This window comes from Centroberyx gerrardi, chromosome 7, assembly GCF_048128805.1.
Source record: "Centroberyx gerrardi isolate f3 chromosome 7, fCenGer3.hap1.cur.20231027, whole genome shotgun sequence".
Taxonomy (NCBI): domain Eukaryota; kingdom Metazoa; phylum Chordata; class Actinopteri; order Beryciformes; family Berycidae; genus Centroberyx; species Centroberyx gerrardi.
In genome coordinates this window covers 6,986,186-6,999,751 of record NC_136003.1, presented here as the reverse complement: position 1 = coordinate 6,999,751, position 13,566 = coordinate 6,986,186, and the positions used below count along the sequence as shown (strand labels likewise).

The 13,566-nt window shown below is 40.0% G+C and overlaps 1 protein-coding gene across 2 annotated transcripts in view; it reads left to right on the top strand.

Annotated features, from left to right (window-relative positions):
* Positions 1 to 3,173: 3,173 nt before the first annotated feature.
* Positions 3,174 to 13,566, top strand: part of LOC139914740 (homeobox protein Dlx4a-like) — a 144,459-nt gene continuing 134,066 nt past the window's right edge. For both annotated transcript variants that reach the window (XR_013504972.1, XM_071903124.2), the window contains exons 1-2: positions 3,174 to 3,887; positions 7,990 to 8,186. Coding sequence is in view for 1 of the 2 variants with exons in the window: in XM_071903124.2 (XP_071759225.1) it covers positions 3,551 to 3,887; positions 7,990 to 8,186 (534 nt within the window). In the remaining variant the exon portion in view is untranslated. The remainder of the gene's footprint in view (positions 3,888 to 7,989; positions 8,187 to 13,566) is intronic.

Here is a 13,566-nt window from a genome sequence, read left to right as displayed (position 1 = left end):
AAAAAAAAAACTGACGACTTGGCAAAATTGCCAGTAAATAACAGCATTCACCCAACAACAGGGAGGGTGTGCCCGCCCGCCCTCCTGCCCACCCGGTGGTGAGAGGTGAAGTCAGGGAGAGGAGGAATGTTGGCTGCAGATGAAAGAGGGAGACGCAGGCTGGGATGTGTAATAACTCCCGACACATCAGCCTGTCGCTATAATAACCCCCATCCTACAGGCCACAACATCTCTCTCTCTCTCTCTCTCTCTCTCTCTCTCTCTCTCAATTCAATTCTATTCTATTCAGTTCAATTCAATTCAATTCAATTCAATTCAATGTGCTTTATTCCCTAAGAATTAAAGTAAAAACTGAATCAACATTTAAGAAAATTAATCCTGTCCCTTCCCGTGTGTGTGTGTGTGTGTGTGTGTGTGTCTGTCTGTCTGTCAGTGGCTCAATACATGAAGGATCTAGGTTGATGCTCTGTGTGTGTGTGTGTGTGTGTGTGTGTGGGTGTATCAGTAGCTCAATATGAAGGATCTAGGTTGATGATCTCTCTCTCTCTCTCTCTCTCTCTCTCTCTATGTATGTGTGTGTGTGTGTGTGTGTGTATCAGTAGCTCAATACTAGGTTGATGCTGTGTGTGGATCTAGGTTGATGCTGTGTGTGTGCGCGCGTGCGTGCGTATGTGTCTCCCCTTCTCTCATTCCAATTACTGATATTCCTCTTTCAAATTTGTGCTATTTTTTTTTTTTTTCTTTTTAGCCAAAAACAAAAAGTTCCCCCATTTTAATGAAACTAAGCTCCATCAAGACAAAATGTGACTCGGGGCTAAAACCCAGCCGACATAGAAAGTCATCATACCAGTTTTTATTTCCACACAGGAAACGTCAAAGTCAGCCTAAAGGAGAGTTTTCACAGCCAAATAAACTTTTTTTTTCTACTTTTTTTTTTTTTTTACAGAGTGACAGCAGAGCCTTCAAAGAGATTAGCGCCGAAAACTTCAAGGCGGATCCGCGCGGGCCTCGGGGCGAATATGAAAAACCCGACATTGTCCTTACTGTCCCCTGCCTTCACCTCCAACTGACACCGTTAAAACCTTAAATAACACCAGTGTATCCAATAGGAAAAAATCAATAGGACCTGGTTGGGTTTTAAGAAGAGCCAAGTTATAATTTAGACTAAGTCTTGTATTCACTGCGTTTTATTTGGACTTTTCTGTGATGAAAATCAAAGGTCAATGTAATGGATTAATTGCTTTGCTTTGAAATATTTTGGCAATCTTGGTTTCTTTCCATTCATGCCAATAAAGCTACTGGAACTTAAGGGAATTTAGACTAATTTGGTGAATCATTAATTATTTAGAATATGAAATGAATCTTGAATATGAAGCTTGGTTATTATCCTCCATATACACTCAATGGTTGATTAATTGGTTGACTTTATTCGGTTTTTATGCCTCTCATCAAATTAACAGGTCACTTGAATAGTCGCTGTAATAGATGGGCATTTGTATAATTTAAGCCCAAGATACATAAATAATAAACTTATGAAAATACATTTGATTTGTATTGTCTTTGATTTTGTTGTTCATCATCCATGCGCCGACCTCTTTCATTACAGTCATTACAGTTATTGGTCACTGGTGGAAGTGTGTGTGTGTGTGCGTGTGTGTGTGTGTGTGTGTGTGTGTGTGTGTGTGTGTCCATTGGAAACAGTCAAAAACGCCTTTGAAATGACTTTACCTCGTTTTACATGTATTTTTGTAATTCTAATATGGGTAGAACAGGGTTTTTTTTGTCTTGTTTAGTTTAAATTTGTATCCGGGCCCACAGTCCGGGATTTCCACGGAGGATCGAGGGACATAATGAATTGATACTTCACTGTAAATTACAGTGTCGGACCCTCCGCTTTGCCAAAATCACAAGTTTGGAGTTACTTTAGAGAGGCGATGTTTATTGTAAATTGTCCCTCGGTTTGGACCACAGGCAGCGCGCTGTGTGTGTGTGTGTGTGTGTGTGTGTGTGTGTGTGTGTGTGTGTGTGTGTGTGTGTGTGTGTGTGTGTGTGTGTGTGTGTTGCCATTTGCACACTCCTATCATTTCTATCAAGTCAAAATTGAAGGTTCACGTCCAAAATTCGCGCGTAAAATCCAGTTGATTGAGTCTAGATGGGAATTTATGACGTTAATTTGGTTTGATCTGCCTGTAATTTCACATTTGGCAGGCGGGAATAAATTGATTTTGGATTCATGCGGTGCAGTCAGTGAGCCAAGCTGTGCGTATAGCCTCATCATCTGTTTTTAAATTCATACGCATTCATACTTTTTCCACTTATTTTACTCATTGTGTTCATCACAGATCAGGCAAAAAAAAAAATCAACCTTTCGATTAATTATGCATGGGAACCAGCTGGTATCTGAGCCTGAGTGAGTCCAGATTTCATCTTGATTTCATCAGATCCAGCAAAACATACCACAAATCTATTTAGATTTCTGGTCATTTTCTTTCTTATATTTCTGGTAGATTAGGAAAAAAATAAATCGGTGCATTCAGGACCAAGATTCCCTCTAAGCTGATATATAGGTTGGTGGTCTATGATGATTTATGATTAATAATATCTGGTCAGTCATAAGTTATTAGCAGAAATTTAGTCCGTTTTGGAAGTGTTGGTGCCAAATGATACCAGATGCATTGCTTTTAATTTAGTGAACTGACGCCCCTGAATTGTATTCCCTCTCCATCAGTGGGTTGAACTTTACGCTTTTGTCCAGAATCTGACACCTTGTGATTTATAGTTAAGCCTCTAATATGATTTCAGTTAAGATCCTTAAAAAAAAAAAACATTTGGGCCATTTATTTTCCGCCAAAAAACCCCAAGAAGAGCGAGCTCATTGTCGTGGAGCCGAACGTGATTTGTGTGACATGGTAAACCGCTGCAGCCAATGAGCGCGCCTCGTGCCAAAGTGGAGGCAGAGAATGGTCTTTCCATAACGCACAGTGCGCTCTGGTAGGGGGAGGAACACACACTCCTCTCTCGGTGCCAAGTTCCTCTTCGCAAACCTCCCCCGAAAAAAACGATAACAAGAGCCGACTTTTTGGACGAGGAGAAGAAATAAGAAAACAGCACGAATTCTGGAGGATATTAAATATTTGTTTCGGCTTCTTTTCTCCCGGAGCTCCTGTTTTCTGTCGCGGAGTGCTGGCTTCTCTTTTGGGGGATATCATGCGTCGGCTGCGTCTCTAGTTGGACTCCATGGTTGTGAAGACAGAGCGTCGCGTTTATGGACCCTTCAGCAGGGATGTAGCGGAGGCTAAACCCACATAAACCCACTCTACCCGCCTTTTTATTTTGCGGGAACAGCCTTTTTGTAGGGCTGCCATAAATCTTAATGAGGTAAATTCACAGTAAATGGTATCAAACTGGATGGAAAAACGGTCTTTTAAGAAAACAAAGCGTAAATTTAATGCTTTTCTGAACGTCTAATTGATACTTTTTATACCAGCGGTGGTTTGCCTTATGATGATCCCATAGTTTATTTCCCACCGCATCACCGCCCCTCACCCCAATGATGACTATGAGCTCAATGTCGGACAGCTTGGTCCCGTCCGATCCGTCCAAATCGGCGTTTCTGGAGTTCGGCGGCCACGGCTACCCGGGGCACCCCGGGCACCAGCAGCCCTCCCCCGGCTTGTCCCACAACCACTACCCGGTGCACGGCTTGCACGCCGTCGGACCCTCGCAGCACGACGGGCCCTTCTCGTCCGGGGCGTCCTCCTACGGGCGCCCGCTGGGCTACCCGCCCTACCACAGCCCCGTGAGCGCGCACCACCCCGGGGCCTACCTGCCCTACCAGCACGGCGGGCACGGCGGCGCGCTCGGACACACCAGATTGGAGGATGCGGGTAGGTGGGGAGAGGTTGTTTTGATATAAAGAGTGGAAAATGGAGCATCTTTCTATGGATTATTATTATGTTGGGGTTTTTTTTGTTTGTTTTTTTCTATTTTACCAACAGAATGATTATGATATGAATTCCTACAGTGAACAGCATCAGATTTATCTAAGTTGCACGGAAAACGTGTAAAAACCGCAAAATATTTATTTTAACAAGTCATTTCAGCTGGTATTGAGTTGAAAAAGCAAACAAAACAAATTTAAGAAATTCTGAAAGAAAGGAAAAGAAAAGAAAAGAAAAAGTCTTACATTCCGCCTTCATAAATTACAATAGACTATGGATCCCCTCTGTGCTTTAAACCCTGCACACGGTTTTTACTGAAATCAAGCAAAAAGGGAGCCGCTGTCAGCTCAGTGGGAAATCCAGACTCCGTCCACACTGTCACGGGTTAGTTTGATTCCCACCCGTGCTAAAAAATGTGTATGGGCCTCTGATTTTTTGGTATTGTAAGGATAAAAGCGTCTACCAAAGCGCCTAAATGTTATTTTGAAGTCCACGTTTACCTACGCATATCTGCTCTAGCCTACTTTATCTTACTTTGGATATGTAATTGGTGCAATAAAAAATAATGTTTCGTGTACCATAAATTTACAAGAATAATTTAAGAACAAATTTCCTCTGTTCAAAATCATAGATGCCTTGTTTGAAGGAGTTCAATAAGAAGAAAAACAACAACAAAGTTGGATTGTTCTCAGCTCCACTATAATCAATGGTTTGTTGGCAATGCACAATAATTGGATCCACACACAGGTCGCCCACAACATGATGTTCGCTGTGCTTTGGGGTTGGACGGAGGGATGGTTTTAAGGCCGATGGAGACTTTGGGCCACAAGAAAACTAAACTACCCAACATCGGCCCTGCGGTGTCCCGCAAGAGCCAGCGAGGAGGAAACTGCCTCCAAACCATATTTCTCTCATCTACACATGCACGTTATGACTTACCGCGTGTTTCATCAGTGGAGACTTTGAGGCCGATAGGTTCACCAAACGAGGACAGAATAAAATGTCCATTACCCGTTTGATTCCGTTAAAAGTTAAACCAAAGTAGTCTTGTTGAGAGTAAAAATATATACTAAAAGATGAAAGGTTTCGTTGCAAAATTAGATATCTACCAACAACAAAAAAAGTAATTTTACAAAAGCATCAATAGCACAAAATGATAATAAAAAATATAGGATAGTTGGGAGTTTAGTTCTTGATTGACAAATGTATAACATCTTTACCAACTGGATCTTCTTCTTATATTTAGGCTATATTATTTATTTTATTATTTTTATGATAATTATTGATTAATATCTAGTGACTGTTTCCCCCCTAATAATGGCTATATAACGTTTTAGTACTCGTCAAACACATTGCAATTTATTTGAATAGTCACACTATAGTTATATTAATAGCCTATAATAAAATGTTATAATTCAAACTAGGTCTAGAGAGCAATGTGCAGCCCCATAAATTCTAAAAATTCCCCATTTTGATTTTCAGAAATTGTTGACAAGTCACCACTATTTTTCCCGAGAAACATTAAAAGAATAAAAAGCAAACGTATTAAATTTGAATAGTCCATTGGATTGCTGCGTGATTCCTTCACTGCAGCGGCTCCATTTGCTCCCTGCATGGCATTATAAAGTGGAATATCAGATGTCCTGCAGTGAAGAAGACCATTCTGCACACTGCACTGTGTCAGCCATCACATGTTCCCATGTTACCAGACTGCACCACTCACATTATATAAACACTGGCCTGCACACAATCCCTCCATGTTGTGCTTCATTGTTGCAATTGGAAATACTACTACTACTTCTACTACTAATAATAATAATAATAATAATAATAATGATAGCCATCATAATCATAATAACATATCATTTAGACATGCCCTGAATTAAGAAAATAGGAGCAAACAAATGGTTTGCATCCCAGCTTTCTATTCAAAAACGTGTCCATTTTTTTCTTTTTCTTTCTTTCTTTCTTTCTTTCTTTCTTTCTTTTTCTTTCTTTCTTTCCCCCTTTTTCTATTTAGTATCTAATCTTTTCCTATATGGTTCTTTACTAATTTTCTACAGTCTAACACATACATATTACAGTTAATTTTTTTTCTTTCTTTCTTTTTTCTTTCTTTTTCTTTCTTTCTTTCTTTCTTTCTTCCTCCCTCCCTTAATTCCCTCCTTCCATTCTTTCTCTTTCCCTATTTACTTTGCAAGAGCCCACTCTTTTTCCCTATAGCTCCTCACTCAGTTTCTTCAGTCTAACACACACACACACACACACACACACACACACACACACACTCACTCCAGTCCTGGTGAAGTCCCAGTCTCCTCTCAGTTCAGCAGTGTTTCTGCCGGTTGCATCAGGATCAGTTATCTGAACGTCTTGTGGGGCCGTGGCTTGTCCACAGCTGTTCTCTCCTGCCACTGCAGGCTATGAGCTCATGTCATAACAAAGATCAGCGTGGGCCAACATACACAGTTGTTGTATAGCTCTCTCGTATAGAAAAAAAACTCACCGCCTATTGAAACGAGGCAAAAGGTTCCAAGCTTTAGAGAGAACAAAGTGGATAAACACTCATCTTTCTCTAATAGGCATTTCACCTGCACCTACTGCCATATAATCAGTTCTTATATTCTCATTGTATACACTATATTTATTCCAATATATACACTGTTTATACCATTCTAGCTCATGTGCAGCTTTTATTTTACCCTTGTAATGTTCAAAATGCCCAGAACTCAATGCAATATTCTCTAGATCTGTATATATTTCTGCTAATTTTTTCTATTACTTTGTTTTTTTATCACATTCTATCATTGCAATCAGTCAGGCTCAAACAGAGAACCATGTGCATGTTGTATAGAAAAGAGAGCTATTTTTGTTTTTATATCTTCTTATTCATTTGATATACTCCTTACTTATATAATACTTGCTTTTATGTACTAGGCTACTTCTATAAGAGGCCTATTCCCTAAATTCCTACTTTTAAAATGTTTTAAATACTACTTTTATCAATTTTGTGTTGTGCTATGTTAAATTTCTTTGTTTGTGCAAACTTGCTCGGCCTGTAAAACTCATTAGGAAAATGGCGTTAAAGGTTGGTGTCGTGCCGATGCAACAAAATGGCATTTTGCGAAATAAGGATGCTTGTCAAAAATAGTCAAATCTACATGAAAAATCCCACATAGTGAAGAAGACAGCAACTCCCAAGGATAGATTGCCACCACAATTGTTCCTTTTTTAAAAAGCCAAAGACTTGAGACAAAAGCCTTGAGGAAGACACAATGTCAAAACGCGTCAGTTCTAAACAATAGTGAGCATTATGCATTAAAAAGGAAGATTGTGGTCGGCAGTCTATTCTTGGGAGTTGCTGTCTTCTTCACTGTGTGGGATTTTTCATGCAGAATGACATTGAATATGTCATACATTCAGGGGTAGAAAGAGTACGAAAACATTCTACTCCAGTAGAAGTACTGTTACTTTGCTGATGTTTTACTCAAGTAGAATTAAAACTACTGGTGTCAAAATCTACTGAAGTAAAAGTAAAAAGTATCTCATTTAAAATGAGTAAAAGTCACTGAGTTCCTTTTTAGAAAAGAGAACGTTGTTAGCTGTGATCTTTTCCATGCGATTCTAAAAGGAGAGAGGACAGAGTTCAAACTAGATTCTTTTAATTTGAAAAATTAGAAATTACTAAATAAAGTGCACAAAAAAGCTGCTCAATTACAGTAACGTGAGTAAATGTAATTAGTTGCTTCCACCCTTGCATACATTTCAGATGGGCTAGTAACATTATGGATTTTGTGTCCAGTTCAGCTCAAGCACACATGGCTGTTGATGGACCACTGGCTAAAACAGGGATTGGACCTGTGAGCTTTAGGTTGCAGGACGGTCTCTCTAACCACTAGAATAATCTAAAGCCTTAGGCCCCATGAAATTCCCCATTTAACTCAGTAAATGACTATGAATTAACATTGTTGAAAGAACCCTAACCCAATGACCGGAGACATGTTCTTCCATGACGTTCACTCCCGCTCTCTCACTCCTCCTGACCCAGAGCACGACAAGCCCACGGCGGTGATCGAGAACGGGGAGGTTCGCCTGAACGGGAAGGGCAAGAAGATCCGGAAGCCCCGGACCATCTACTCCAGTCTGCAGCTGCAGGCACTCAACCAGCGCTTCCAGCAAACCCAGTACCTCGCCCTGCCGGAGAGGGCCGACCTGGCCGCCAAGCTGGGCCTGACGCAAACCCAGGTAACCCTAACCAAACATGATGAGAGGGATGGGAGGATATGCTTATCTCACCATACGATGCGATATACAATATAGGGTTCACGATTCAATACAACCACGATATGATGTAATAAATAAAAGTTCAGTGACAACAAAGTCTGACTGTGCAGAATTATGTTTATTTCTGAGACACAAGTCTTTCTAGCGATGGCATTGGCTTTCCAGAATGTAAACAACAATTTAAAAATGTCATTACAAAGTGACAATAATATAATTTGGATGGAGAGCTTGTGAAATTGTGATGGTCAAGCGTCTCATTTGTGATTACTACAGCAGAATAAAATGGAGCTAATATCACCATTCATTTTTCTGCCCCATGATACGTATTGTCACATTTGTGTATCGCGATTTCAATATATCGTCCCATCCCTACACAAAATAAACCGAATAGATCTATAATTTCATCAGTATCATGAACCCTCTTTATGGCACACTTTCCAATAATAACCCAATTTATTTTAGCCATTTTTTACATTTTAAGATGAAGCAGAGAGAGAGACATAAAGTCCTAAACAAACCCAAGGACAAAGTAATGATAATCAACGAACAAGGAAAAACATTCAATTGCTGAAGGCTATAATGATAATACCGGTAGTCAGGAACATTTCAAATATTAACAAATTGCTGGCTAATTTCTCTAATTGAGGGTGTGTTGCGCAACACTGTGCCCTAACTGCCAATGTCTATGTAACATATGAAACAGAGTTGCCTACAACATATGTGTACCTTTTTTTTTTTTTCACAAATTTTGGGGAAAATATCCACTTTTAGGGACTGCAACTGTGTTACAAGCATTCTTGTTCAAGCATCAGCAAAACTCTATAATCAGAATATATATATATAACTATTAGACTGATTGTTTCACTGGGTTTGTAATGTGAGAGGGCGATCAAGTCAAAATTATCACCCAAAACAGACACTGCCGCATTCTTCTTCACAGGCGTCACAGAGTGTTCCACTGTTGGTGTCAGCTATGTAATTAGATATTGTTGTTTATCGGGATATACTTTAACGTCACTTAAAGTTTATTTATAGAACGTTTGTCACAAAGTCTTTTACAGAAGACAAAGGAGATGAAACGGATAAAAACAAGGAGAAATAAAGAGGTAGAACAAGTATATCGCAAAGTGAGGCCAGAACCTGTGTGTGTGTGTGTGTGTGTGTGTGTGGAGGTGGCACGGCGTCCCCCCTTGTTAGCAGAAATGATTAAATACCTCCCCCTCTTGTTAAGGAGATATTTAAGAGAAAATGTAAGGGAAACGGTAATTGTCCTGCCTCCAGTTCCCCTTGCTGAGTATAAACTTTAAGTGGAAAAGTGAAGGAAAACAATGATTTACCTGCGGACCATTCCGCTCATTAAATTGGAACAAATCACCCTCTGTGTGTAGTGTGTGTGTGTGTGTGTGTGTGTGTGTGTGTGTATTAGTAGGGCCCACTGAATAACTGAGCCTTGATCTGGTGTGACTCTCGTGGCAGAGTGACAAGAGTAGAGGGTGGAGAAAATGGATCCTGTGTGTGTGTGTGTATGTGTGTGTGCTGGGTGTGTGTCTTGTTTTGCATGTCTATGCATGTCTAAATGTGTATTTATATGTACATTTATATGTCTGCATAGTTTCTGAGATGACTGGCTGAAAGTTAAGAGGGGCGACTGGCTTTGTTTTGGACGATCACTGGTCATCTCTCTCTCTCACACACTCTTTTTATTTGTCTCTTTTCTCACAAATGTACACACACACGCATGTACACACACAGAGTGGCAAATAAAACATAATGGCAGCCATTTTGTCTGTCAGATAATTGAAACACCAACTAGTGACATGCCTGAGGATCATAAGCTTTGAGTGCTTTGAAATTTAAAGTAAGAATTTATGACATTTACATATAAAATAATCCATTTTCTACTCTCTATGGCTGACTGATAGAACACAATAGTGATTCAACCTATTTCCATTGGCTGTTCTAAACAGCTGGTGTCTGGTAGCTCTTTCCAGGGAAAAATGCTCTGCTGCACAGGAAGTGATGCGTTTTACGTTTCCGGTTTGTTTGGAATAAATAGAAGAAGAACTGGGTAGTTAGCATGAGCAGCGATAGCCACCATGGCTGAACAGACAAAGAATGTATGTAGCAACGTCCTCTTTGCAGCAGGAGACAATGGGGTTAATTGGAAATGCTGTCTTAGTTTTGATTAATTAACTATTACTATTAATTAATAGCATGTTTAAGAATAGGCCCATCTTACATATATCAAAAACATACAGGGAAAGTTAAGTAGGATTGCGAGGGAACACCTCAGTTGAGATACAAATGAGTTGTGTGCAGTATGTGGTGTGTGTGTGTGTGTGTGTGTGTATGTGTGTGTGTGTGTGTGTATGTGTGTGTGTGCGTGTTTGCTGAGAAAACACACACCAATGATGTCATCAAATGTGCTACCCTAATCCCGTACGAATTTACTATCACAGCACTGTTTGCACTGGGAGTAAGAGATCATCCGTTCGTTTGCCTTCGCCTCTTGTAGTGGAAAAGTGGCTTTGAATGCGGTCGGCCCGAAGTCCTCCCCGCGTGTACAGTATGATTACAAAAGAAAAACACAGTCATTGTTTGCTTTTCCTTTTTTTTTGTCTTTTTGTTTGTCTTTTCAGTGGGTTGGTTTGGAGCGGTGAGAGCGGGCTTTGACTGATTGCATTACAAACTTTATGTAATAATAATTCGGTTGAAAGTGAGAGTGCAGTTAAAGGATGTCTTGGTACTTAGTTTCAGGACTGTGCGGAAACATTTTTGGGGAAGACTTTTTGGAGGAGGCAGGGTGCCTCTTTTTCCATGCAAATGTTGCCCTGTTTTAAGTTAAGATAGTAGTACAAAACACATTTGGAAAAAGAAGACATTTACCTACAAATTGGAGGTCATTTTGCCAGTGGCAAGGTAAAGACCTGCAGTATAAAGCCCCGTTTAAACTCGATGACTTTATTTGAATTTAAATACTCAATTCAAATATTTGTTTTGGTTCAGAACATTATTTCACCTCACTCATGCATTCTTCACATTGAGTGTTAACAAACGTTTTTGCATCCAGGACACCCAAGTGGATATTCATTCATTCATTCATTCATTCATTATGTTTTGTCCCAAGGTTTGGCATCTATGAAAATGTTTGGTTTTACCTATGATTTAGCGTTGAATTCTATAACTCTTTACACAGTATGTGGGGAGATAAGAGTGAGGAGAGTGCAACCAAGTGATCGGAATAGTCTTTCTAATTTATTCTGTCATTGGACAAACTGCTGATAAATGAATTAAGAGTGAAATGAAATTAATTCTTCATTTACCTGGGGACACGCTGGAACCTCCTCAATGTACTCAATGGTACTCAATGGTACTTTAACCCCACTTTGAGAAGAATTACCTTATTTTGAGAAGAATTACGTTATTTACAGTAATATGTTTTATAAGTAGTGGAAGTACAGCATAAGTAGTGGAAGTACAGCATCTTTTCAATTAAAAACTATTAATTCTATGTTCTAAAGTCTAAAGTTTTGGATCACGAGACTAAATTCTGATTGACTGCATTATAAAATATAAAATGCATACAGTCAGATTGAAATATATATTGTAAAGCTTTCCTAAGTGGATAGTATGACAGTGTAGAGCTTATTTTCTTTTCTGGTGGTGGCATAACAGCTGAAGTGGCTGTAAGTGATTTAATGTGCGGCTGTGAGTGGATGGAGACACAATGCAGCTTGTATTGAAACACACAGTCATGTGGCTCGCAGTCAGTGGTAATTAGGCTTTAGTTGCTGGCCCAGTGTGCGTGTGCGACTGTACAAGAACACACGTACACTCGCATTCCTCACATGCATGGATACCATTTTGCGTGCACGGACACACACACACACACACACACACACACTTGAAGATACCCATCATACACCACAAATTTATCCTCGCTGTGTTGCTCCTGCCTCCATGCCATTACACCGCCAGCCAACCAGTGACCACTTTCCCTCCAAGTCTCCTTCCTGCTGTTCCCTCCCATGGATGCAGCTGAGAAATGGCACGTACCACTTCTCCTTGGAACAATTTGACCACTCTCTCTCTCTCTCTCTCTCTCTCTCTCTCTCTCTCTCATATACCACCCACCAAATTGAAACCTCCTTTTTTGGGGGGGGAAAACCACTGTACGGTCAACTGAGTGGTTTCACCTAATATTCGAGAACACACAGACACACAGCAAAGCTTGGCTTGAATATGTGGCACTCTCACACACTCACTCACACACACACACACACACACACACACACACACAGTGGCACCTGGCCTGCCTCTCAACCATCCTCCTTCCCTAATGCCGGTGTCATTAGCTGAGCTCTCAGGCGAGCTGTCAGCTCCATGTTGCTGCTGGAATATGAAACCAATAATTACAGCAGAAATCCTCTCACTGAGGCTGCATTAACTTAACGCACTGTTGATTGACTACTGGGCTCATAAGCCAAGCTCCACATATTCACTTTGGTTTCCATGTGTGAGCTAACTCTGTGGTGAACCACTCCAGGTAATTATTGCACTGTAGGCTCTGCGGTTTGGTAACTGTAATTGTTATTACATTGGTATAGAGATTATTATGAAGAAGGGATGGCAATTTGGTCTCAAAACTGTAACTATGCCTATACAACTGGCTGTTTTGTTTCTTAGATATGATTTTCTTCAGATATGTAGAGATAATAGGCTAAATGAATTTGAATGGTGAATTTGGTGGGTTTGAATCTTATTACAGTGCAGCTGCAAGTTAATTGCTAAATAATAACATTATGAGCTGTAATTATAATGAACTTGCTCATTTATGAAGTGATAGTTCGGGTTTATGCGTTTGCCACCCTCCATACTAACTTCAAACAGGCTGTGATTTACGTCACCAGAGATTATTGGAAGAATCAAATGAAATATTGTCAAATGTTGCATTACTTATAAACTGAAAGCTGGCTGTGAATGGAATTGCCTTTTTGATTATCGGGTCGTTTTTTCCACATATTTAGAGTCAATTAAAGCAGGCTGATTTCTTTTTTTTTTTCTTTTTTTTTTTACGAGAATATCTTTTACAACACCGTTGTCGCAGTTCCATAAACCACTTCAACCATCTCCATAAATACCAATAAAATCCCAAAATAATAATTCCCAGGATTGTCGGTGTGATGGAGAAAACAACCTTCGCGCCAAGAGTGTTTTTCTCTCCTTTTATTTGCTCTTTTATCTCTCTACGCTGCCGGCCAGGCCTAGACTATATTTTTCTCCAAGCGGCACCAAATCCTTTGGGCGTTTATTTTCCTTTATAACGCGGTTAAAACCTGTT